The sequence below is a fragment of the Pseudorasbora parva genome, chromosome 4 (genome assembly GCF_024679245.1).
Source record: "Pseudorasbora parva isolate DD20220531a chromosome 4, ASM2467924v1, whole genome shotgun sequence".
Lineage (NCBI taxonomy): Eukaryota > Metazoa > Chordata > Actinopteri > Cypriniformes > Gobionidae > Pseudorasbora > Pseudorasbora parva.
Window position 1 is genome coordinate 11,513,734 of NC_090175.1, and position 25,900 is coordinate 11,539,633.

The 25,900-nt window shown below is 39.0% G+C and overlaps 1 protein-coding gene across 8 annotated transcripts in view; it reads right to left on the bottom strand.

Moving 5' to 3' along the window:
• The window catches only part of LOC137072893 (nuclear factor 1 X-type-like), a 130,950-nt gene that overhangs the window by 61,496 nt on the left and 43,554 nt on the right, over window positions 1-25,900 (bottom strand). For 7 of the 8 annotated variants that reach the window (XM_067440891.1, XM_067440888.1, XM_067440887.1 and 4 more), the window contains one exon: window positions 13,103-13,634. In XM_067440891.1, coding sequence (XP_067296992.1) covers window positions 13,103-13,634 — 532 coding nt within the window. Of the gene's footprint in view, window positions 1-13,102; window positions 13,635-14,215; window positions 15,034-25,900 lie in introns of those variants that run through there. The other variant, XM_067440890.1, reaches the window with a different exon arrangement.

A 25,900-nucleotide genomic window follows, 5' to 3' on the forward strand; every position in this document is an offset into this window, starting at 1 on the left:
AAACGAAACCTCTGCCGGTCACTTTGACCGGCACCATTTTTTTCTAGCGGAAACTCTGGGATCAACGTGACGGTGAGTAATGAATGACAGGATTTTCAGTTTTGGGTGACCTACCCTTAAAGTGGGGCGTTTTCCCACTCTATATTAAAGACATAAGTGGGATATTATTTATAATAAACATGCTGAAACAAAAAAAAATCTATACATTAAGATAATGGTGCACAATCAAAATTAAAGATGCTAACGCATAAGAAAGATAACGCATCCTCTGGTGTTATTGATGTCTACCGGAAGTTAAGTTTGGGCCACAAAAGCGCGCATGCGCAGTAGCGTTTGTTTATGTTGTTACCGTTGAAACCGTCTATAATTCAATACAATCTATCAAAACATCCATTAAAAGGATATGCATGTTTTATTTGTTTTGTTTCATGCTCAAGTTCAATATTAGCTCGCTGAATAAAGGCACACCCTCCTCATAAACTATGCCAACCTTAAATGACCCAAGTCTACTTACACAGAACACCTGTGGGCTCTGCAATAAGCTCTTCACACACACACACACACACACACATCAAATCATGCACACGCACCTGTGTGATAGAGCACATCAAACGTCTGAGTATGTGTGAAAGAGAGGAAAAACTCTAGAGAGAAGGTGACAGAGAGAGATTAAGAGGGCTGAAGATAAAAAGGCAGTTAATCCTAATCAGTACAGACACAAAAACACTCGCAGACACAAACATACACACGCAAGAAGTCAAAAACACAGACACACACACGCAGCATGTACACACATGATCCAGATATCACGCTTGCATTTTGTCCGTATGTGTTGAAACACTTTCACTTCCTTTAATCAAGGGATCCACTCCAAGACTAGAGGTGAAATTTGGGACTACACACACGCACACACACACACACACGCACACACACACGTGCACACACACACACGCACACACACACACAGTTGTTAAAAATATTTATTTTGTTCTTTTTTTTACTTCTATAAAAAAATGAATGGCCCATATATTCTGTTGTATGAATATCTGAGCATGCCATATATCAAAAGAAAAAGCAGGCCCTCTGCTTTTAAACAAATAAAAACCTTGTTTTAGTCAAGCTTCATTCATTCCTTTTTTATCAACACTTGAATATGGGTAAGTTTCATTTAAAAAAGCAACATTTTGAACCAAAAGTTGAGAAAATCAAGTTTTTGTGAAAGACTGACTCCAGATCAGATTCAGAGCGATGATCAAACACAGATGGAGGAGATCGAGTCCATCAACACCCCTAATGCTTCACAGTCCTGTAGCTCATCCTGGGCCCACATTTCATTCACTAACATTAGGTAGTTTTGATTCATATGATGTTTAATGTTGATGATCGTGTTATTTTACATATGCATCTGCTTACATATGATTGCTTGTTTTTTTGTGTCTTCTTCGCCTATGTTTTGATCAGGAGATTCTGTACTCATTCAGAAGATGTGTACTAGCGCCCCCCACATATAACAATGAAAACACCGAAAATTCTGTGTTTGGCGGGGAAATAGTTAAATGCATGAATGTTTTGCCAGACATTATTACATATTCGGGCCTTTAGTGACCCAGCTCTATAGCTAACATGGCCACTCATATGAGCCATTTCAAGTTTTGTTGATGATACTTCCTATTCACTCTAAAAAAAAACAAGTTGGGTTGAAAATGAACAAACCCAGAAATTGCGTTGTTTGAACCCTAGTAAATGGACCCATTAAAACAACCCAAATTCTGGGTTTGTCCATTTTCAACCCAACTTGGGTTATTTTTAACCCAGCATTTTTTAGAGTGTTCTTTTGTTTTCTGTCTGAATGCAACGTCACGTCACCATCGTGTGGACATTGTCACCTTGTGGAATAAATGTGAATTGCACTCAAAGATTCAATTATTGCTGTGCAGAAAAAAATACACATAGACTGATACACACTTTGGGTCGCTAGCGACCCTATAACATTTTTTTATGTGAAAACAGGCATTCTTTTACAATTTTATGTTTTTTTCTTGTTATATTGTTTACAATGAATTGATTGAGGAATACTAAAATGGCTGATGTTTAACTTTAAAAAATGAATGAGGAGGAGGGTAGTGAATTATATCCCGGGTCGATAAAGACCCGAGGCATGCATTTAAGGGATATATATTTGTTGACTATGTTTCAAAAAAATATTAACTCGTTTCAATTTTGATTATAATAAGTAATCATATCAGCATATTAGAATGATTTATGAAGGAAATGTGACATGGAATATTGATGCTGAAAAATCAGCTTTGATCACAGGAATAAATGACAATACCTTCAAATACAAAACAATTTTTCACAATATTACGGTTTTTACTGTAAAGACATAATAATGTTGCCCAGTCATATTTATATAAAGTCTTTATGATCTATAGGCCAGAGAGTGAAATATATAAATGGTGTAATAAAATGTGCAGCATTAATCTTCTGTCCTTTCTAAACACACGTGCAAAAGAGAGGCCTGTGACCAGAACGTTTGAGTGCATTCTGCAAATAAGACTAACACATGCACCCTGCCAGATGTGAAATATTCTGCGTGTGCATGCGTGTGTGGCTTGCTTAAACATTGCTCAGCATCATTTAACGTCATACTGTAATGCTAAAATTCCCTGAGCAGATCCCCTGCATGCATACACTGTAAACGTCTCCACGAGGACGGTAAAAGCTCAATTCACCATTTTGGGGACCACCCAAAGGTCTTTATGTATACAGACACATAACAGTGTTTATGCTAAATATCACTGTATAAATATTACTGTAGTCTCCCTCACTTACTGTTCATATACACACAATTATGCACAGGCGATACAACTGTACAATTTAACAAATCATTCGAGAGGTTTCTGGTCAGCAAGAATATTTGGCTTTAAACGGATAGAGCAGATATTCAAATTTGTTTGCAGTTACAGAAAACCAAATAAAATCCTTGAACTGTGCCATACAAAACCACTATCTTTGTTTGCACAATATGTGTGTGTGTGTGTGTGTGGGGGGGGGGGTGATCTAATGCAAACACACACAAACACAAACATGTTTTTGTGAAATATGAGGACACAAATGTGTATTATGACATGGGTATGACAGGTATTACAAGGAGAGGGTGAAATATGAGGACATTGGCCATGTCCCCACTTTTCAAAATGCTAATAAATCATACAGGAGGAGTTTTTTTAGAAAGTAAAAATGCAGAATGTTTCCTGTGATGGGTAGGTTTAGGGGCTGTGTGTGTGTGTGTGTGTGTGTGTGTGTGTGTGTGTGTGTGTGTGTGTGTGTGTGTGTGTGTGTGTGTGTGTGTGTGTGTGTGTGTGTGTGTGTGTGTGTGTGTAAACGTCCCAGTGCCAGCGAGACTGAGAGGGGTTGCAAAAGGAGAAAGATTGCAAAAGAGAAATAAATAAATGTTCCTGAGCTCTGATCAGATCCAGAGGGCTGGTGTGAATAGCGTAAGGTGGTATTAGTTTGGCTCTGAGACTGAACGTGGCCTACAGATGGATATTTCCTTCATAGCTGCAGGGTTTTTAATGTGACAGAAAGATTGCAAATCATATGCATGCAGCTGAATATTCATGCGAGACGAATGGCGCGGTTCAAAATAGAGAACTGTACAGTCGTTTATTATGGACACGCTCTCTTTTCTTTCTCACGTGTAGGAGGCAGCTCTGGGCAACTAGCCATGCTACATAAATATGCGTGACGCTCAAATCCTCCCTCTCTATATTTGTAAATGTATATTTCTCTCTCCCTCTCCTTCTTACTGATGTGCTACTTAAGATATTACCCTTAAAAACCCATCTGAGAGAAATGATGTCTATCGCAGCATTTGGCCCTGTGAACTCCTTATAGAACCCTGAACGGAGCCCAGACAAGGTATGTTGGGTTTTTTGGTTGCCATGACACCAGCCTAAATCGGAGCCAATCCCATCACTGCCAATGGACTGTGGAGGCGGAGCATGTGTTTGTGTGGGACTGCTGTCACCACAGAATTTTTTTGAAAACTCTGTTACAGACTTTATGGTGAAAATCAGTATGTTTGTTTTTTAACTCTAAAGTGATCAAAGTTGACAATAAAGCAAAAAACAACAAATGTTTAATACTTTAGGGATGCGGTGTTGGAAAATGTATATGATGAAGACATGGACGGTCAGAAAACCGTAATGTTTGAGGTATATCAGCACACGTACATGCTAATAATTTAAGTTTTAACAAAAATAAAATTGCAGATATAACGATTACACTTTATTTGAAACTCCCTGTTACAGTGTCATTATACATCATGTCGCAGACGCTTTTATCCAAAGCGACTTACAAAAAGGGGAGAGCAATAGAAGCAACGAAACAAATAAGGGCAATAACCTGCAGTGCTGTAAGAAGTCTCAGTTACACAATTTATTTTTCTAAGTACTTATTTAAGTACTAAGTAATAGTAATTAAGGTTAGACTTTATTTATAACAAGGTATCGTTGTCACAGTGTAATAACATATTTAATTACTGAGTAATATTAATTAACTACAAGTACTCACTACAGGGTTATGGTAGGATTAGGGTTTGGTTGAGAGTTAGCTGCATGTAATTATGCATAATTTACTGTTATTACTGTGGTAAGTACATGTAACAATGACACGGTGCTGTAAATAACTACATCTGAGTGATTCTATAACTCAAGAGACATTTTGCATTTAAAAAGTTGAGGGAAAAAACTGCTTATTAACAGATTTTTTTTCAGTATCTTATTGAAAACATATTCAATATTAATAATTCAGAGCTTGCCGAACAGAAGTTACTTCCTTTTTTAACTTTTAATGAAAAAACTGATTTCTTTATAGCATTGTTTGTCAACTCTGTTACACACGGTCAGGTCAACACTGTTACTCTACCTTGGTAACAGAGTTGACCATTTTATACATTTTTTAGCCAAAATTTCCACACGTTTCTGTTTTCCTTTTGATATTGTGTTACCAATTTTGACATTTTACAAAATAACTCTTTAGATTAAAATATTTCCTCAGAGAGAGAGCACACATACTGTACCGTTCAGTCCTTCCGATCTTATATCGGTGAGGGAAAGTGACATCATTTCCTGTGTCTGACATAGTTTTCAGAAAAACACTTCCACCATTTTAAAGGCAAAGTATGGTACGGTAACAGAATTGACAATTATATTGAAACAGACAATTGAACACACACAATTTTAAAAGATAAAAGTTATTTTTAAACAATTTAATGGTGTAGAGTTAGGGCTTTTCTAAATAACATAAATGCAATATTATAAAAAGGAAAGTAAAATTAAATATTTTGATTACACAATGATGGAAAAAAATACACTGACTAATTTAGACAAGAAGAAGTCATGATTTTCAGCTATATAAGACACTTTTTAACAGAAAATATTATATTTTTATGCCCTGTGCATCTTGTGATCCATGACAAGGAGTAACAAATTATTTAAATAGTTTAAAAATATAACTATTTGAAAACTGCAGACACATACACCTGCAATTATAGAATAACCCATGTACTTCCTAGGGTTTGGTTTAGGATTATTGCATGTAATTATGCATAATTTATAGTTATTACTATAGTAAATACATGTTAGATGTGTAACAAGGACACATTAAAACAAAGTCTAAACGATATAACAGTTTTAAAATGTGCAAAAAACATCTTTTCTCTTCCAGGAAAATAAACCATTGATGATTATCCTGCACTACATTGTCCAATCAAACGCTCTCTACAATGAGAAAGTCCCTCCCCCGACAGCCAATCAGAAAGTGTCAAAATCACCTTTGAAGGCTGTGACGTAACTAAAGCCTTTTTCAACAAAGTTAGTAGACAGAAAAGGTCTTGTCAGGCTAGCAAAAGAAACCAAAATCAGAAATCTGAACACCACATACACCAACAGGTGCCAAAGGCCTGAGTACAGACACACACACGCGCTCTCAAATGTATGCCGAAACATGTACGTATGCAAATACACACCGATTCGCCTATGTGAACTCACAATTAAGCACACACACAGCCCAACACACCCATGTGCACAAACAAAAACGCTTCTGTATGTTGATGCATATGTATAAGGGCCGGGGTGATCTAATGCAAACACACACAGACACACAAACACTTTATATTTGCCTATTAACATACTAATCATGCGCTATCCCACCATCACTTCATCCGGTGGCATACAGGGGCCCTCTGTCTCGGCACACAAAAAACACACACTTTATTTCTCGCACTCTCTCTTTCTCTCGTTTATCCTGTTATCTCTGTAAACAAACGACAGACTCTCCTCAGCTTCGACTGAACGGGGGGGGTTTGCCTTTCATTGTTTTAAGAGCGGGAAGATGCTCCCGTCTGATGAATGGGGCTTTCTGGAGCTGAGAGCCATGAAGCTTTACACACTCTCCTTTACAGGCCTATTTTTCACACTCTTATTATGAAACGCACACACACACAACAGCTTTTCTTTCCCTTGTTATCCCATCCCCCTGTTCCTTGCCGTTTTCTCTCCGGTTTCATCCCTTGTTCTCGGCGTTCTTTCCCGCTCAACGAGACGGACGGCCTAGATCTGTGTCCAAACTGCTTTCCAGGCCTATTCCCTTACACACAAACACATGCCAGAATTGATTCGCTGCGTTTCTGTTGTGCTTGTCAAGCGTTTTCCCTTACTAGGAGCTCCAAAAAAACACGACACCTTCTCTCTCTTCCACATGTGGTGCGAAACACCGGCAAGAATTTATTCTCTATGACGGCTCTGCCTTTCGCTGATGAAGACAAGCGGCCGCTGAGTTTCTGTCGGAAGAGGACAAGTCTGGAGTCGCGAAGCCCTTGAGAGACAGACAGAAACTGACCTTTGAGAAACGGCTCAGATTATACTGAAAGATGTGTGGTGGGCGGGTTTTTTAATGAGAAATGAACAAACATGAATCGATTTACAACAGCGGGCTTAAAAAGTTTTCCACAAAAAAAAAAAAAAACTGTACTAAATGTTAATTTGCATGAGATGAAGACTTCGGTCATATAAGTGATCAAATAAAAGCATTTCATTTAACATGGAGCTTGGAGAATGTTAAAGGTATCATGGGGCTGGCATTTTGAGATCATCTCGGTAACCATCACTTCTTTACATGAAATGAATTATTTCAGCTTACTAGTGTGATCAGTGATTTCAAAGCTTCTTTTTGCAATTAATAAAATATGATTCAGTAGAATCAGACAAAAAAATACATATGAACATTGCTACAAAAATGACTAAGCACACCTTGAATGAATTGTTCACAAACACTCACAAAGCCATGGTTATCAGTTTGATTCAGTCTAATGACTCCTTTCAGTGAATCAGTCGAAATGAACGAACTGACTCACTTACTGAACTGCAAGTCGCCTTCAGAACCTGTTACAATAGTATGTATAGTATATAAACTCATACACTATTGCTAATTATTCGATAATTAATAATATTTTTTGAAAGAGTGGTTTCTTCAAAAGGAAAAGGAATCATTTAGGAACCAGAAACTCTAAGTTTAATCAGAGTCCAGATTTCAAATCCTATTAAAGGGTTAGTTCACCCAAAAATGTAACTTCTGTCATTAATGACTCAACCTAATGTGGTTCCACACCCGTAAGACCTCTGTTCATCTTCAGAACACAAATGAAGATATTTAATGGGCCAAAACAAAGTTTTGAATCAGTTTTGAAACGGTTATGAATCAGTGTATCGATTTAGGATTCGATTCGCTGATTCATAACGGTTTGACGCTTTGTTTTGAAATCATTATATAAGTCATTATTTCGTTTTTAGCGCACAAAAACTATTCTCATGGCTTCATAAATGATTGTAGAGCCACTGTAGTGAGATGGGCTTTGTATTGACGTCTTCAGTGCCTTTATGGGTCTTGAGAGAGGAAATGACATTGGTGTCAATGAAGGCCTTTCTGAGCCATCGGATTTCAACACTAATATCTTCATCTGTGTCTGAAGATGAACGGAGGTCTGACGGGTGTCCAACGACATTAGGGTGAGGAATTAATGACAGAATTTTCCTTTTTGGGTGAACTAACCCTTTAATGAGATGGTTGAAACTGCCAGCGCTTCTAAAATTAAATGGAAGACAGTTAAGGAACAAAGTTGATCAAGAAAAAAAAAAAAAGCAGACGAGTGCCACGTCCCCGCACATGTCCATGCAAATATGCAAAACGAAAATCTAATTGTATAAAAAAATAATTGACGTAACTGTTGAGCTGAAAATAGGAGGACGTATTAAGACGGCGGGGGGCGACGCTGGGGTTGAGCCCCCCGAGAGAGACGCAGAGAATGGGTGAAAAGAGAGGGAGAGGGAGAGGAAGAAAGGATCAGAGGGAGAGAGGTTGGCAGCGATGAGGTTCTGGCACCTTCTACATAGAGCTCACCGTACAGGGTGCCAAAAAATGGCAGACGAGGCTGCCCCCGTTCCCTCGCCTTTTCTCCGTCTCCCTCTCTCTCGCCCCTCGGCGATCTTGATCATCCCTTTCTCCTCTTTCTAAAGAGGTTTTATCTAATGAGCTCCATGAGAATTCAATCTAACAGCACTAATGCAGAACTTCTACTCCTATAGATTTGAGTTATGGCTCGGCTTTCCACGGCCGTTGTGTGTGTGTGTGTGTGTGTGTGTGTGTGTGTGTGTGTGTGTGTGTGTGTGTGTGTGTGTGTGTGTGTGTGTGTGTTTGTGTGTGTGTGTGTGTGTGTGTGTGTGTGTGTGTGTGTGTGTGTGTGTGTGTGTGTGTGTGTGTGTGTGTGTGTGTAATGAGTAGGCCTGTGCTGTTACTGAGCTCGGCATTGTGTTCTCTGACTCGTAACCAGAGTCGTTGTGAGTGGGCCACATTACTCTCTCTCTCTCTCTCTCTCTCTCTCTCTCTCTATATATATATATATATATATATATATATTTATTTATTTTATTTTTTACTCTCTAGATACATGCAAACACTTTTCTGCTTTTTAGTTTAAAACCTTTCAGCATTATGATAATATTTCAGCATATCTGACAAAATTGTTTAAATTATATATATATATATATATATATATATATATATATATATATATATATACACACACACACACACACACACACACAGTTATTTGCTCTGAAAAAACTTTTTTTTTTCATTCATATGAATCAATGAAGCATATTTATATGGACTGCATAAACAAATAAGTAAATAAATGCATAAACAAATTTGAACTGATTGACAAAAATGAACCGAACTAACCACAATAAAAAATGTTATACAATATTAAAAAATATCTCTAGATCCTTCATATTGCATGTTTTAGGATAAGGTAGGATTGATATTCAGTTTTAAATTGTTAAATCATCAGCAAAATAATCTGAGATGTATTATAAATATAGAGCTAGACAGACAGATTTCATGCTTGACACTAATGCACAACAAAAAAACTTAAGAAAGACCAGCAACTGAGAAGAGAAAACATTTGCCTCTTTTTCTGTAATTTCTGTTCAGTTTTTTACTTTTCTTTCTCCGTCTGTCCCTCCTGTGGAGTTTAAAAGCAGGTGCTCATTCAGCTGACACTGGTTTGTTTGTTAATGTCTTTCACTTTTACAATCCTTCCTTTGTGCTCTTAAAAAGCCCATAAATGTCTCCGGTGAGTAGAGAGCTGAGAAAGAGCTCTACAGTTATACTTCACGTCTTTCTTGAACAAATCCACTGGAATGAATCAAGCATGGAGTCTTAAAAATCACAACAAAAATTGTCAAGAAAATCCCCCCCCCCCCCCCCCCCCAAAAAAAAACCCCCATGTGATTCACAGCCGAGTGCAGCCCTAAATATAAGAGAAATGTAGGATCACGGGAAATGATGCGAGGCGATTCTCTACACATAAAAATATTTTAAAAAGACCAGTGCAAGCTGACCTGTGACCCAAGGAGGTGGACTTTCCTGCCATTTCAGCAGTCTATCAGACTTTCAGAAGGAGCCAGGAAGACAAGAAGAGTGACGGAGACAAAGAAAGACAGAGGAGGCACTTGGAAGCAGAAAGAGCGATGAAAGAAAGAGAGACGCGTTATGTACACTGGCTCGAAGTGAATGACGACTGCTGAAATAATCTGTTTAACAGCTATTCCAAACATTTCATTTCCAAACAAAACACTCCCACAATGCCGCATCCAGACAGAGAGGAATCACTACTGCTCGCTCTTATTTTTTTAAAACATTATTAGAAAATATGACTCAAAAAAGCATTATCTAAAGAAAATAAGAAACAAGAATGTATTAGCTGTGTAATAATAAGTTATTAAAACAACACAAAAATTATATAGCATAAATGATTTAGCAAAAAACAATAAATCCACTAGCTCAGATTTTTCTCCTAAATTTAACAGGCATTTTTATTTCTAAAGAGCTGCAGTTAAACGCATAAAATGGCATAAAGCACATTTTTCACACTTTTTCAGCGGTTAAATATCAAATTTCCTGTGTGGGGTGTTAAAGCAGGGAAAAGTTTAAATGATGTTCCCATAATAACGATACATTAGCAGCACTAACAATACAGCCCTGCATATAAAATTAATATTCTCTTTTCCCAAAAGCCACTTCCCTCCATTAGGATGACTTTCCCCATAATCACCAATCCTAATGGAAACACATTTAAAACACATTTACCTCCAATACACCTGGATTATTACTTAGAGTCTTAAATAAACTTTTCATTTCGCACTTCATCCTAAGACAAAGAATCAGCCTAAATTTACTGAAACATGGAACATTTTCGAGTCAGATCCCGAAAACCTGGGTAGCGGTTAAAGATTCGGGCCTGGGTTCAAACTCTGACGATCCACTTTATTAGTCTCACTAGCAAGTTAAAGAAAAAGTCAAACTCTCCAGCAACCTATCACAGCGATAACAAGAAAGAAAATCAGTGTAGCTTAGTGAAGTGCTGAACAACATTTTTTTTTAAGTGAGCGGTTAAAGATAGTTGAAAAAGAGAGACAAAAAAAAAAAAAAAAAAAAAAAACATAACTGATTTTACACACTCATAGTTATACACACACACACACACACACACACACACACACACACACACACACACACACACACACACACACACACACACTTATATATGTGGTTTGCAGGTACTCTCCAAAGGTGTAATGGTTTTTACACTGTATATAAAATATAGTTTGTGTATTTATTGTACTGTATATTCTATCACCTTACACTAACCCTACCCATCTCTACCCGAAATTTTGGCTTTTTTAATTAAAAAACACTGTTTAGTATTTTTAAGCCATTTGGTTTACAAGGACACAGAAAGTGTCCTCATAAAAAATGTATACAAGAACACACACACGCATCCTCCCGCACCAAAGGCATTGCAATAGTGCCAACTAGAGCAATTACTGTAGCGACTCCCGAAGCTGTCCTTTCTCTTGTTCTCTCTTGCTTTCTTATGGGCACAAAAGAGGAATCCTCGATTTGAGAACGTGACAATGAAGGCCACGTTTAATAATGATAAACAAAGGGTTTGTGCTGCGAATAAACAATCACAAGGACAAAATAAACACAAAGTGACACGAACAAATTCAATATAAAAAGGCTGAACCATAGCTTTCAATACAGAGAACGCAGATATACCGCTTGGCAAGCACGACAAATCCTAATTTCAAATTAGGATAATTGTGGTTTTAGTTCGGAATGCACAATTTTAATCAAGAACAAAATTAAGACGATGGCTAAAAAGTGCCCTCAACCAGAGCAGCACATGGAGACTGTGTGCGCCTGGGGTTGAGAAAGGCCCCCTGAGCTCTGGCACAGGATGCCATGGCCCCGGGATCCTGCACGGCTGCCCCGCAGGGTGCCAGTCTCCACCGGGGCTATTTGGAGCCTGATAAAAGCGGCAGTGCACACTGGAATTAGCCTGATAAGATAAGACCGCAGTACAGCAGCAAACATTTTGAACGGGCAGTGCGGCGGCCAACCCTGCTGGGCACAGACTGAAGCGGTGCGTGCGCTGACAGAGAGACTGAAAGACAGGCAGAAATCTGCGGCTGCTAACGTTTTGTTAATAGCCGTTTTAATGTTTTGAACTGAAAACAGGCCAGATCTTTTCAATTGTGGTTCGTTTGCTGTACTATAAAAGTGAAATGAATTAGCAGCAACAGCAAAAAAGAGAGAAGGCAAGAGGAAAAGCACATTTGTAATCACAGTATTACGGAGATGTTGGCCTGAGAGCGTTTGGCCGATCTTGTGTGCGTCAGAGAGAGTGTTAGCCGTGTCAGAAACAGTGTTTGGCAATGAGTGTATGAGACTGAGCTAGTAACTTATCCATGAATACACACACACAAACACACACAAGCTAAAATGATACGACTCTAAAACACACTGCCAAATGAGAGAGCAGGATGGCACTGAAGAATTGAAAAGGCTGGCCGCTTCGTGTTTTCATGCGAATACAACCAATACACTATGTACGCTATTTGAAGCACCATCACAAAACAAAATAAACAATATTATAAACAATAAAACATCGCAAAAAGGGCAGAAATGCATTCGATTTTTTTCTAGACTAGTCACATTTCTGCAGAGATCCCAATTAATACGCATCCATTATTCCGGTTGAGTACTGAATTAATATGTTTTACCAATTCTGAAAGCCAGGTTTTAATCTGTCGAATTAATATTTTTAAACAACCTTATTAGTCTCAACAACAAAAAAAGCACAATTGAATGTAGTCTGATAGGATTTCTTCCACACAGAGCATAACCAGAGAGATTATACAAACCAAATACATACATTTGCATGATTTCTAAAATGAGTTTATCATGCCTACAAATCACAACTATTCCCAGATTTTTCCATGACCGTGGGAACCCTGATCTGAAGTGTAATTTCGGCTCTGGCTGCAGAACACAGACGCTCAGAGCAAGTCTTTATACGTGTGCTGGATGTGATGATGATTATGTGGGGGGTGTCACCTTACCCTGAATTCTGACCCCTCTTAAATAAACACGTTCAGCTGCGATAGGACAGAGAAAGAGAGCGTAACCCACTGACCTGGCATGTGGACGAAGTAGGCCAGGTACAGGTCCAGCTCCTTGACGGACACTCCGATGTGGTGCGGCTGCACGCACAGGCTGTGGTTGGAGCATTGCGGAGACTTGACCAGCCTTTCCCCGTCCGTGCTCTCCAGCGGGCTTCCCTTAAACAGGATCACCATCACCAGGTCCAGGCGCCAAACCTTGTCGGCCTGTCGCAGGCAGTCGATGCGCCTGATCTTGCCCTTCTGGTCGGGGTTGGACAGCACGCAGCACGGTGGCTTCTTCCCCGTGATGGTGAGCACGAAGTCTTCGCGGAACTCCGGCCGGATGTCCTTGCGCAATTTGGCCAGGAGCCGCGACGCCCACTTCTGCTTGATCTCGGGCTTCTCGCCCAGGAGTTCGTCTTTGACGGCGCGCTCCTCGTCCTTGGACATGCGCTTCTCGTGCTTTTTGAAGTACTTGCGCTTGCGGGCCTGCAGGTTGAACCAGGTGTAGGAGAAAGCCCGCACGTGCGGGAGGAGAGCCTCGATGAAGGGATGGAATTCATCCTGGAGGGACGGAGAAAGGGAGGGAGAGACGGGAAGCAGGGGAGAGGAGAGGAGGGAAGGGGAGAAGACGTTAGAATTGCGGAGCATGAGCCGAACGAGAGCGGCGACGCTCTGCCAAGGAAGGTACGGGAAATGTATGAGCGCGTGTTTGCGAGGACCACAAACACACACACACACACACACACACACACACACGGACAAACATCCGACATAAGCATCTCATTAATATAAATACAGCAAGGTAATTAAAAATTCCTAACAAAGTGTCATGAAACTATAGACATTCCATGAAGAACATTTTTACTAAATTGTAACCTCACTTTTTTTCTTTTACATTTCTCTTGTTTTACTGAGACACTGTTGGCTTTCAAGAGATCCTTTCCTCAGTTCAAAACAGACAATGATGTTTTTGAGGGACAGGCGTAAAGAGTCCCTAACAGCTGCTCACTGCCGCGTGTGCCAAACCGCACAACCAACCCCTGCTACCGCACGTCCTGATCCAAACTACATCGCCACACAGACACAGACACGGAACGCCACAGACAAAACATGCAGAGAAACAGACAAATAAAAATAGTTACCATTCTGCACTTTCATCATAAACCCTGCCGGCCGATATGGAGTGAAAAAAAAACAAGTGAAATGTCTTCTCGCCACTCAACTCGACATTACAAGCCCCGGTTATTAGTGTATAGATATATAGTGTTTGTCGATGCACAAGATTATCAAGGTAAGCAATTTAAAAGATTTCCAAAAAGGAAAAATTTTATAAAAATGTCCAGTCGTTTAAGAGGAAAAAATTCAGAAAATCTTGGATGAGCCAAACAGTGGCATAGCTCTGGAGATAGAAAAACAAGAGAGAAATATTTAATAGCCTTCACAAAACAGAAAGGGGGGAATGAAAGGGGGAAAAAAGTTAGCCAAAAAAAAAATGGGGATTTTGCCAGTCACCAAAAATGAAAATAAATAAAATACAAATTACATATGAGCACAGACGGCGGACGACGAAACTGCTCGGAATCAAAAAGTATTGTACTCACTGTTAGAGAAAAAACGTACACAAATAAATACACAAATACCGCAACAAAGAGAAAAAATGTTTGGCAAAGCAGTAAGTGGTGTTTGTTCAGATATGCGTGCTCTGCATTCGACTCACAGAGAGCGAGAGATAGACAGAGAATGGGAGATAGACAGAGAGAAAGAGAGAGAGACAGAGAGGGGGGTAGAGAGGAGCGAATGGAGAGCACAAAAAAAAAAAAAAACGAGAGAACCGAATCAATGTTGGAAGAGCGCGTACGACCGCTGGCAAACCCGATAGAAGCTTCTTTTTTTCCCCTTTTTCCTCTCCAACTCTATCTCTCTCTTCCTCTCCATGCTCTTTTCCTATCCATTGCCTCAGAGTGTGCCAGCGCGAAGCTGAGCCCACCTATTTGGCACCGGGTGCCCGATCGCTCAGCCAATACGCACGCTTGAAGGGCTGAATGGGAGGGAGGCGGGGATGGAGGGAGGGTGAAAGAGACGGAGCGAGAGCGAGGGGGGAGATAGTGTAAGGTTCGGTCAGTGGGTTGGCTCCTTACTTTGCCAAATTAACAAGTTCCTATCTTGTGCAACTGCAAAGTCCAGAGCACATTAATTTAACATGCGCCAATCAGCGGCGCCGCCCGTATTCCATTCCCACCCCAATTTACCTCCATTTTCCCCCTCTTGTCCTCAAGAATTGCACTCAGATGCACACATGCACTTTTGCCATTTTCATCCGCTTGCCATCTCCTCCATCGAGCGAGCGGACGCACAGCAGTGTCCCCGTTTGCCCCGTCCCCTCCCTCCATTGAGCGGCGTGTGAACGAGCGGGCCAGAAGTCCCAGCAGACGCTTCAGACCAGCAGCTGCCTTCAGACTAGCCACACAAACAAAGAGCAAAGAGAGAGGCCGAGTCCACAGCAGAACAACACACACTCTCTCTCTCTCTCTCTCTCTCTCTCTTTAAACTTTATTTGAAGACATGTCAGCATCAGATACAAACACTTTGACACATTAAATAGAGAAGTTACGTTTTGTTTTTTTCAATCACCAATGGTATTCCCTACTAAAAAGGTTTTACTATTAAAAGATCGTATTATTAGTGTCATCTTTAAAAGAATTTCCTTATAATGCATAATAAAAAGAGTTCATATACCGCTTACAAGACGCAACACCATGACAGCACTCTTGTCCAACCACAAAAAAATGCATTTTAAGTATAATTTTAATTTATATATACACTGTAAAAAAATATTGTTGGTTTAACTTAAAAAAGTAAGTAACCTGGTTGGCTTAAAATTTTGGGTTTATTGAAATTAAAAAATGTAGTTGATACAATGAAGAAAATTGGTTTAATAAATAGAAACTCAAAATATTGTATCAGAACCACATAAGAAATGTGATAAATCATGAAAACGGCACAATTTGGCATGTTTCACTGCGTCATCACAAATAAAACACACACAATTACCCAATATGCTTACAAAATCTTTTAATAATATAAAGGTTGTCATTTCTCAAAAATGTTCATTGTATTAACAAAAAAAATTACTTTCAATGAACTCAAAATTAAGGCAACCAGGTGACTTATTTTTTTAAATGTTTTTACAGTGTAGATAGATAGATAGATAGATAGATAGATAGATAGATAGATAGATAGATAGATAGATAGATAGATAGATAGATAGATAGATAGATAGATAGATAGATAGATAGATAGATAAAAAAGTTACCTGGTTGCCTTAACATTTTGAGTTCATTGAAATTAAAATTGAGTTAATACAATGATTTTTTTTTTTTTTGAGATTCAACAACCTTTATTAAAATTTTATTAAAAGATTTTGTAAGCATATTGGGTAATTGTGTGTTTTATTTCTGATGACGCAGTGAAACATGACAAATGGTGCTGTTTTCATGATTTATCACATTTTTTATGTGGTTCAGATACAATAATATTTTGAGTTTCTATGTATTAAACAAATTTCCTTCATTGTATCAACTCAAATTTTTAATTTCAATGAACTCAAAATGTTAAGGCAACCAGTTTACTTACTTTTTTAAGTTAAACAAACAAAAACCAACCAAATTTTTTTACAGTGTAACTTGCGTGTCCAAGACTGCGGCAAATCAATCTCTCAATTTCAACAACACTGGTCACAACATCAACCAGCCTGAAACTCTCCCACACTGGCCCGAGCCGTAGTGTATCGCACACAACATTCACTGATTAAATCCTGCATCAAACATTAAATGAATTCAAAGGTTGGTCAACCCCTGTTTCCAATGATCTGTTATAGAGCCAGGGAAATCGCTAGCTTGGGCAGATTCACATATCAAGTGATTAAATCTGGCTTAATCCCTACAATGAGTTTATGCAACATATGCCACTCTCTCATGGCTACGCGACACCTTAGGGCGACCATCAGGCCTGGCCGAGACCACCGGGTGAAGCAGCCTCCTTCTCACAGCAACTCACTGCACACTATTTTGCAGTTGCCAGTAAGCGCCTGCTATGTAAACCCAATGTTTCCTAACAAAGCCTCGGGTCTGTGTGTCATTTTATTTGTAAATGTTCCACTGGCTAACAACTCCCTTTGCATAACTCCAACCAAATTAAAGGTTCTCAATACAATTAAAGGAAAGTTCAACAGAATTTATATTACAGAACAAGGTGTCTTGGTAAATTGTTTTGCGTACATTTTGTAGGCTATGCAAAACTGGAATCATTGTATGTTGTTGCAGCATGTCTCTGATTTAGTTTGACAGACTACATGGATTTTCTGTCTATTTTTATGAAATAATTTCCATGTCTCCAAACAAAGAGTTTGAAAGTGTCTACATTAAACGGCCTTGGGGGGAAAGGTGTCAGTAACAAATTCATTGTTCTTGCTTGAATTATTGGTTGAAGGATCGCATCCAATCTGACATAACTTTGGATGACTTTTAATATGACAGCATGAACTTTGTGTTGTTATCATGGGGCTACATTAGTATGCAAACCATAAACGGTATATTAAACGGAGTTTGCTCATGTTCTCCTGCAAGCTCGCCGGATTTGTTCATTGCCGAATGACCTTATTCAAACTCTTTTATGCCACAGCCTATCTTATCTTTGTATGACACTCTCCTCTCTAAACAGCGCCCTTTGTTTTACCCAAGAAAAAAAGAAGAGCGGCAGAGGAAGATAAAAAAAAAGTTTGAGAAAGAGAGGCAAACAAAAAAAGCAAGATTTCTACGAAAGGCTGTCTCGCTCTGCTGCGTACTGCTTGTGTGTTTTTGTCTGTATAGCAAGGCCTACTTCTTCCAGAGAAAGAGAGAAAAAGGCTGAGATAGTGAAAAGAAAACTCGCCAGCACACACACACACACACACACACACACTATTTACAGAATCGGTGCTGAAATTGCCTGTTACTCTTACACCACACATGAGGTATATACACAAAGCCCATCAAAGTTAAGTGCCCTAAAGCACATTTATGAATCAAATTTCTACTCCAGTCCAAATGAATGATGTTTTGGGGGATTTTTGTGACTGGGGGCTCATCAAATGTACATTACCATTTTTGACAGTTTTAGTTTTGCCCTTTTAGTGTAGCTAATGTAAAGACAATAACACTCTAAGTTTGGCCCACCTCACTGAGTAACATGAGGCTTAATGACTCAAAGGTACCTTTTTTATTTAAAAAAAAATTACACAGAACAAAAATAACAATTCTGGATGAGATTCAAGGCGAATAATGACATAAAATGGTTCCTTGTAAATATGGGGCTTACAGCATAGCTTTGGCCGTCTGTTCGTTTAAGACAAATTTATTTTGTTATTTTCCATTTTCTTCAACTGTATCGATCTGGCTAACTTAACATCCTACGACAACGCAGGTGTAAACCGCCAAGGTTTTTGTTTTTTTGTTGTTTTTTCAAACACTCTGGCGGGAGCTCGAGCTCCATCTCCATCTCCATCATACTGGCGCGAGACAGAAAAAAAGGCTGCGGGTGGAGTGAAGACACTCGCGCGGCTGATGCGCGAGAGGAAGCGCAGGCATCTGACATGAATTATAGGTAATGTTGCTTGAAAAAAATATTTTTTTGGTCCCCGAAAATATAAGGAAATGTTTAACAACAGGAGATAAGAGCACTTCCTTATATAAAATGGCCAAAATATAGCCTATTCGTATAAAAACTAGGCTACAGAACACCACCAATTTACATATGAAATTATTATTTTTCTCTAGACTATAGTTTTAACGTAGCCTACAAGAATGAAAAAAATAAGAAAAAATAAGAAATCGCATACAGTAATAAAGAAAACAGGCCTACAACATAGGCTATTTTCCGAGAATTGAGGAGCCAGCCGAATAGGCTATCGTATTATTTGGGAGCGTAAGCTTAATAAATAACTGGGGGGAAAAAATCTAAATACATTAATTTAATTAATTTAAATTCAGTATTTAATCTCCTGTCCCATATGTTATAAATACAAAAAGGATTCATTTTATTTTATCAAGACACAGAATTAAATAAGCAATTTCTTAAATTGAGTGCACTGCCAAATCAGTTTTGAAATTAAGAGACTGTCGTTTAAAAAAATAGAGCTGTTATTTTTACACCGTCATATATTTTTTAACTATTATTCGAATAACCCGACATTAGTTTAGACAATTTAACTTTTTATTAGCTAAACAACTTTTATGCCCCGTTTGATGACTAACTTATCCATTTATAATGACAAACAATTCAAATATATTTTAACACATTTTAAAACGAAGCAAAACAGCTCATCAATGTTTAATCTATAGCCTAAACTGGGAGAAATGCAGAATAGGTCGGTTTGCCATGCATCAAGTTATAACTTGTCTCTCATATGAATAACATTTAGCCTACCATATAGTGCAAACAAGAAACATATTTCCACACAAAGCCTACAAGAAAAAAAAAGCAAGCAGCTCGTAACCTAATTTACTTTAATCCAAAGCCTGTAACCTGATGATCAAATAAATGAAAATGTATTTACTTACCAAAACAGAAAACCGTTTTAGAGAGCTATTGTGCTTTGTGTGCAATTTATTCTGTTTTATAAACTGACACGTTTCCAATACGTTTAAAAACCCGGGAGTAATTGAAGTGAGTTCAGTTCCGCGGGTAAGTAGCTAAGTAGCTAGTACAGAGAAGATAAAGCTAATAAAAATATCTGAGGCACCGTTTGAGGTTCCTGAGATTAGCAGAACCATGAACGGATCAAAACAAAACGTCGGCAGTCTAAATAGTACACGTTTCACACATACACACACACACACAAACACACACACACACACACACACACACACACACACACACACACACACACACACACACACACACACACACACACACACACACACAGCCTATGAGTGTGTACATTTTCTTTTCTTTTTTCTTTGCTATGATTCAGTGTTACCACAAAAGTTACTCAAATCGAGTATTTTCACCTGGCGGTAAACCAGTAACCATAGCAACAGTAGGCTGCTTGAGGATCCTAAAAAATAACTCTTATTATGTATCACTTTGCAGATTTACGTCACAAAAAAAAAATGTTTTTTGCTAGGAAAAAAAAAATCAAGCTAGTAGGCCTAGACATTTGACTAACATGGGCGGGCGCCAAAAGATATCCTCGGCTTAGCAAAATAAAAAATACAATAAAATAATAATAAATAAATTCACGAAAATATCGAACCCCACACGCAAATTGAATTTAATATTATTATTAATATTATTATTCATTTATAAATGATTTGGATATCAGTTGTCCCGTTTGTTCTTCCGTTCAGGTGTCATTCTGTCAATTACATGCACATTCATAATCCTTTAGCTGTAAGAATGACACACTGATTTCTATAGGCTACACCTATTAAATGGGTCGGTGGATCAGAGTGTGGCCTCGCTTGTCGTGTCTCTGCGGCGGCCGGTGAGATCAGTCGGGCTCGGGAGACTGGTCAAGTGTAAACTGGAAAAAAATACCGAGACGAGCGCGGCGTGACACCACAGCACTGCGCCGCTTACGCAACGACTGAATACAACCGCTCCGACTGCCCTAAATATTCATACTGCCTACTGTGAGCTCGGTGTGTGTTTGTGTGTGTGCGAGAGAGAGAGAGAGAGAGAGAGAGAGAGAGAGAGAGAGAGAGAGAGAGAGAGAGAGAGAGAGAGATTTATTTCATGTTCTCACCACAGGTGATGTTTGGAGCCAAGTGGCTCTTCATCAGACAATTTAATAGCTACACTTTATCAAAGAGGTCTTGAGTTGACCTTCACAACTGTCTCTAAATTTTACAGTTGTTCCTTTCCACAACTTTGGAATGGGGTTCTATGAAATGCATTTACACAATTAATATTTTCACTGATAATTTGATTAAAAAATATTATGGAATTTCAGGCCATATCATTCCCTACACTCTAAAAAATGCTGGGTTTTTTCAACCCTAATTTGGGTCAAATGTGGAAAAACCCTAGCCTAGAAATTTGGACGAACCCTAGCAGCAGCAAAATTTGCCGCGAGTGTCGTCTAGCAACTCTCAATACCCTTCTGAGCTGTAAACACCAAACTCTGGTCGGGCCAATCACATCGTGTATAGAGTCGGTGGGCGGGGCTTAATATAATGACGGCCAAGTTGCGAGTGCTTCTAGTAAACATATAAACTGGCTAAAGAATCAGCTTTGACCGTGACTTGGAGTTAAGCGTTTCTCTGAGAAAAGAACAAAGAACGGCACTGAAGTCATTCTTTAGATGGGAAGATGTGTTCTGAGGTCTGCCAACCGGATAAGTCGAAAGTTTAATCTGTCAACGAGCTCTGCTTCACCTTCGTTGCTCTGGTTGGTGTAGCGCTATCCTTTCGCGTGCGGAGGGAGTTTGAAAGACAACCGTTTATCCGCCCCTCGGATTGAGCCGTCAATGGGGAGTTTCCAGACCAAACATCTTGATGTGGGTCTGGTTTGTCAGGCTAGACAAACCTGACTATTGGATTACATTTTTAACCCAACAGTTGCGTTTGTCCATATTTGAGCTTTTTAACCCAACGAGATGAATGGATGAATGGATGAGTTGAACTAATTCTAGCAGTCTTATCTCACTCTGAGTCCCCACCTTAGTCTGTGAGGTTCATTAAATGAAGTACTGTGGTGGAGACCCAAGGCATCGGTTCTCAAGCAAGACTGTAAATAAGCATAAAATAAAGAATAATGAATAAAACAACCAAAAATCAAATTCATCAACGTAAATGAGATTCGACTGTGGGCGGAGCTACACAGTGCACACATAAAAAACCTCAAACAAAAGCCTCTATCACAGTCAGTTGCCCACAACAGAACATACACAAATTCTTATTTACATGGAAGAGCTTTATCATTGTTGCCGTCTGGTTTGCAAATGATATAAAACCGAAAGCCTAGAATCCCCCTGATACTGATTCTCAGTCATGAGGAAGTTCAGTTACCGCATATGCATCTATCACAACCTGTAAATAACTGTAGTGTAATTATGGTTGATATTTCAACAACTCCCGTGCCAAGTGCCAGGTTTAAACTAGAGATGTTCTGAGCTCTCCAACACGCACCCCTCCACCCTCGCTTTTATTCGCATTCTTTTCTTTTACCTCCGCCACTCCGAGAGGCGAGGTGCCAACCCTTCTCCTAAACTGGGCATCGTGCCCTACCCTTTATGCAAATCAGGCACCCACCCACCACCTCCTGTCTTTCTGCCACTCTATCTCTCTTTCCATCTTTCTCCTGAACTCTGTCTCTGTCTTGCTCCACATTAGTCATGTCAATTGTCTTTTTTCCCTGTGCACTTACCACTAATTTTCTACATTTCTTTCACTCCATTTTTTTTATACTATCAAAATGTTCTGTCTCACATGACACATCTTCATGCCTCACCATATTCACGGAGGATATTCCCCTTCCTCACCAGTCTGTATTGTTGTATTATGTCACTATTACACCTCCTTGAGAACTTCTTCATTAACACATTCATTCAGGGCAATTTAATTTACAAGCGTTTACAGTAATTTTGCAAAGATCAAACTGACAAACATACACTAAATACCCACAAACACTCCACTAACAGCTCGAGTGTAAACAAACACACACACACACACACACACACACACACACACACACACGCACACACACACACACACACACTTTTCTCTTACATGCACATCCAATTTTAAGCAAAATTTTAAGGCAGGGATTCACAAACGTTTTTTGTCAGCTGAAAGCCTTGGGCATTAAATATTTACTATTTTAAAATTGTAATATGCATGTTCACAAATTTCTGATGTCAGTTAGTGGGTATGACGTATCAAGTAAATAAGTAATATATATATATACAGTGATCAGGCATAACATTATGAGCACTGACAGGTGAAATGAATACTAATGAACAGCTCATCATCACGGCACCTGTTAGTAAGTGGGATATATTAGGCAGCAAGTGAACATTTTGTCCTCAAAGTTGATGTGTTAGAAGCAGGAAAAATGGGCAAGCGTAAGGATTTGAGCGAATTTGACAAGGGCCAAATTGTGACGGCTAGACAACTGGGTCAGAGCATCTCCTAAACTGCAGCTCTTGTGGGCTGTTCCCGGTCTGCAGTGGTCAGTGTCTATCAAAAGTGCTCCAAGAGGAACAGTGGAGAACCGGCCACAGGGTCATGGGCGGCCGAGGCTCATTGATGCTCGTGGGGAGTGAAGGCTGGCTCGTGTGTGGTCCAATCAAACAGACGAGCTACTGGAGCTCAGATTGCTCATGAAGTTAATGCTGGTTCTGATAGAAAGGTGTCAGAATACACAGAGCATCTCAGTTTGTAGTCCAGTTAGGGTGCCCATGGTGGTCATAATGCTATGCCAGATCTGTGTATAAATACTAAGTTCTGTCATGAACTTCTAGTTGGCACAGACTAATGAATTTAGCATAAGCACAAATAATTCCAACAACAACGATGCAAAATAAATAAACATTGCTTTTTATGGTTTAGGTACAGAAATGTAATAAGTAAGCAAATCTAAAATGAATACGGCATACCTACACTGTATAAATTAAACTTCCTTATTAATTAATCCTTATTAAAGTTACAAAAGTTATTTAGTCAAGATCAGCGAGTCATATTTGCTTTGTCCATTGTTGTTTTATTACACAGACAGCAGCAGGAATATTAGGCTACTATCACTTTAAGAACGAATGCACAGATCCAATATACTGATACACGTTTACTTTCTCAACTGTTTACGTTCACTTAAGACACAACCAACTAGGATACTCGCTATGTTTCGACATGATTGTGTGAATTTGTCCGCTCAAGAGCAAGACGATGTGACTGAGCTTAGTTTCGTATTCGCAAGAAGACAGAGAAGGGGATTTCTGGGCGAGTGTTTTTAGATGTTTGCACACGCAAAACTTTACACACAGTAATGAAATGAGCTCCTTTTCAAATGTTCTTGAATATTGTCAAAGTTTAAACTCTCATGAAGATGAAGCCCTGGCCCGCCAATTGTCCCGAGTGTTGTTCATGTTCATGAATTGTTAGAATAAATAAAAATGTTGCAAGTCAGCTGGCGAGATATACTTGCCAACGCTGATTTTACTCGCATTTGGCACCTGTTCATTTTAGGCCCAAAACACACACAAAAGGATATACAACTCTGGAAATAAATTAAGAGACCACTTAGCATTGATTTCTCAATGTTAAGTGGTCTCTTAAGTTTTTCCAGAGCTGTACATATATACAAATATAAATATATAACGATATACAGTACTATCACCAGAGACTTTGTATGAAGACGGTGCACTCCGATTACTTATGAACGGGAGAAAGTGCAACGCCAATATGGCGAATAAGCCCCGCCTTAGAAAATTAAAGAGCCAATCATTGATTAATATAGTCATCGTGTCACTGCGGCTGCCGTTAGAAGCTCCGGTTGCTATAGAAACAGGCAGTGTTATAAGACACCTGTTTAGGACTGCACATGTGCATTAGCTTTGTCCAGGCTGAAAAAAGTGTTCAGAGAAAAAATTTACGAGACAGTTGTTGTCATATTTCATTGGTGATTTCAAATATGAAATGTAATCGTAAGCTTGGCACACAGTTTTGGAGAATTTGATGTTTCCCCATTCACAGAGATAGGAGCTGCACTTGCATGCCCAAGAGAAGTTTCAAAGATGGCCGCCGAGTGAAACGACTTGACTTAAAGGGACTTTGCTATCACTACAGTTGATACGCTGAGCAAATTGGATTCTGAAGTCGGGGTTGCTTCCACTGAGGTTCTCATTCGCAATTCCCACTTGAGGGGACGTTCCAGTTAAAAGTCCCTACTGGGAACAAGGACTTTCCCACTTCCAAGGCCATATGACTTGATTTGTACATCTCAGCTGTGTGCAGATCCACTCTCCAGCAGCACGGCAGCATTTCCATAAGGTAAACATTGGCTCGCTGACTAGTCCACTACTTTTCTGCATGACTATAGCCGTGCAAGAGCTAGATCAACAACACAAACACAAAACACAAATGAACTCACCGGTCTCGCACGCACGCTCTGTGATGACTGGATGTAATTACATTACAATGGCAAAGGTGACAGTGAATGGCCACTAGCCGCATGAGCATGACACGCTCACACATGTACTACAAAGCCTATGATGAAAGCATTTGTTACGGAGACAATAGAGCTGATGTAGGAGTGAGCTTACGAGTATGTGATAGAAAGAGAGACCGGTTAAAGAGTTTTGACTTAATCACTTAAGAATGATTTATTAACAATTAGCGGTTTCTATGGGAGGTTTGCAATAAATGATGCCAGTATCTTAGATCTAATAATCAATATATATATATATAAATAATACCATTTAAAAACTCCATAAGAAACATTGTTGATTTGGAATAAATACAATATTTACTATTGATTATTGATAGTTTTTGAGACAATTGAAGGCTATCAGTTGATTTTGGAACGCTAATGATCTAAAAAAAAAAAGCTGATTAATTGTCCTGGCTGATACAATTTGTATAATAATATAATCAAAACGAGATCTGAAGGATCACGTGACACTGAAGACTTGAATAATAAAGCTAAACAAATATGGTTTTATCACAGGAATACATTTTCACATTAGATATTTAAAAATATGCCATAAAATTAAAATTAACTCCATAAACTTCTCATGGAGTTTTTAATGTTTCACGGTTTCCACAGTATGTTTGTCGAATAACTGCAGCTTT